This window comes from Nestor notabilis, unplaced genomic scaffold (assembly GCF_000696875.1).
Source record: "Nestor notabilis isolate BGI_N333 unplaced genomic scaffold, ASM69687v1 scaffold6853, whole genome shotgun sequence".
In the NCBI taxonomy this organism is placed as follows: domain Eukaryota; kingdom Metazoa; phylum Chordata; class Aves; order Psittaciformes; family Psittacidae; genus Nestor; species Nestor notabilis.
This window is the reverse complement of record NW_009922292.1, coordinates 7,358-8,814: the sequence shown is the minus strand read 5'-3', so window position 1 is coordinate 8,814 and position 1,457 is coordinate 7,358. Positions and strand designations below refer to the sequence as shown.

Below are 1,457 nucleotides of genomic sequence, written 5' to 3'. Positions count from 1 at the left end.
GAGGGAAAGAAAAGTCAGATGAACTTTTCAGTTCTTTTTTAAATAAGAATATATGTGAGATCTGTGTTAAAAATCAAATTAGTTGCTTATGTTTTCTTTGTTTCTTTTAAAGATGAGAGATCCATTACTCAGCTTAACAAGACACCAGCAACTGTTAAATCTCCTGATGTAAAGCAATATAATTATCTTCTTGAAGCTGGAAGAAAAACAGCTGTGACTCCTCTTGATATCAGCAGGTTCCAGAGTAAAGCTTTCCAAGCTGTCATCTCTCGTCACATGGAGAAGACAACCCCTGTGGCACAAGGGGGAGTGCTACAGAAGGACCCGTCTTTACATCTCGATACACCATCAAAATTTCTTTCCAAAGACAAGTTATTCAAGCCTTCTTTTGATGTAAAGGTGATCATCACTGCAAATTCTTTAGTCTGTACAGCCAGTAAAGATGGGCATAAACTTAAAAACAGCTCAGAAACCTCTGCTTACCCTGTTTCATGCTCTTAACATACAGACTTTGCATTTTGAATGCTGGAGGGGGACTCTTTATCAGGGACTGTAGCGATAGGACAAGGGCTGATGGGTTCAGACTGAAACAGGGGAAGTTCCGGTTGGATCTAAGGCAGAAGTTCTTCCCTGTGAGGGTGCTGAGGTGCTGGCACAGGGTGCCCAGAGAAGCTGTGGCTGCCCCATTCCTGGCAGTGTTCAAGGCCAGGTTGGACACAGGGACTTGGAGCAACCTGCTCTAGTGGAAGATGTCCCTGCCCATGGCAGAGAGTTGGAATTGGATGAGCTTTAAGGTCCCTTCCAACCCAAACCATTCTGTGATTGAATGAGTCTGGGATTCAGTTTGGTGCTCTACTTTTCAAAATCTGGTAGTTTACCACTGATAATTTTCAAAAGTGACCGAAAATTCAGACCAAAAATTATCATTTTCAAAAAAGGGACTAGCAAATGGTATTTCAAAGGTGCAGATAGAATCACATACTCATATGCAACTTTTGTGGGGGGAAGTATTAGTAAATTAAAGTAATAGATTTGGGTTAGGAATACCTGAGTTTGACCACTGGCTTTTCCCCTGAGGGCAGTTTTCATTGATGGCAATGAAAAGAGAGACTAATAATTTAACCTTCTTCCTATTTTGCTTATGTAGTCGAAGATTGGGATTTGTCTTGTAGTGCTTTTATACTGTGGTACTACAGTTGCACTTGCTAGCTGCTACTGTGGTACTACAGTTGCACTTGCTAGCTGCTACTGTAGTACCCTGTCCTGGTTTAGGAGTATGAAGTCTTGCTACAGACTGTATTTGTGAACCTTGCATTGGAGTGAAAATCTGTAATGTGTTCCTGAAAGTCACTCAGTTGCTTCTTTTTTGGTAGGATGCTCTGGCAGCTTTGGAGAGTCCAGTAGGTTCTGATCAAAAAACCAGGAAGCCGAGCACACCCCTCTCTGAAGTCATCAGC

The 1,457-nt window shown here is 42.0% G+C and overlaps 1 protein-coding gene across 1 annotated transcript in view; it reads left to right on the top strand.

Moving 5' to 3' along the window:
* The window catches only part of LOC104403413 (DNA topoisomerase 2-binding protein 1-like), a gene marked incomplete at its 3' end in the record, with an annotated part of 19,459 nt that overhangs the window by 10,649 nt on the left and 7,353 nt on the right, over positions 1-1,457 (top strand). Inside the window, 2 exon segments of the mRNA XM_010011545.1 lie at positions 113-399; positions 1,374-1,457. The exon segment at positions 1,374-1,457 is cut by the window's right edge and continues 18 nt beyond it. Coding sequence (XP_010009847.1) covers positions 113-399; positions 1,374-1,457 — 371 coding nt within the window.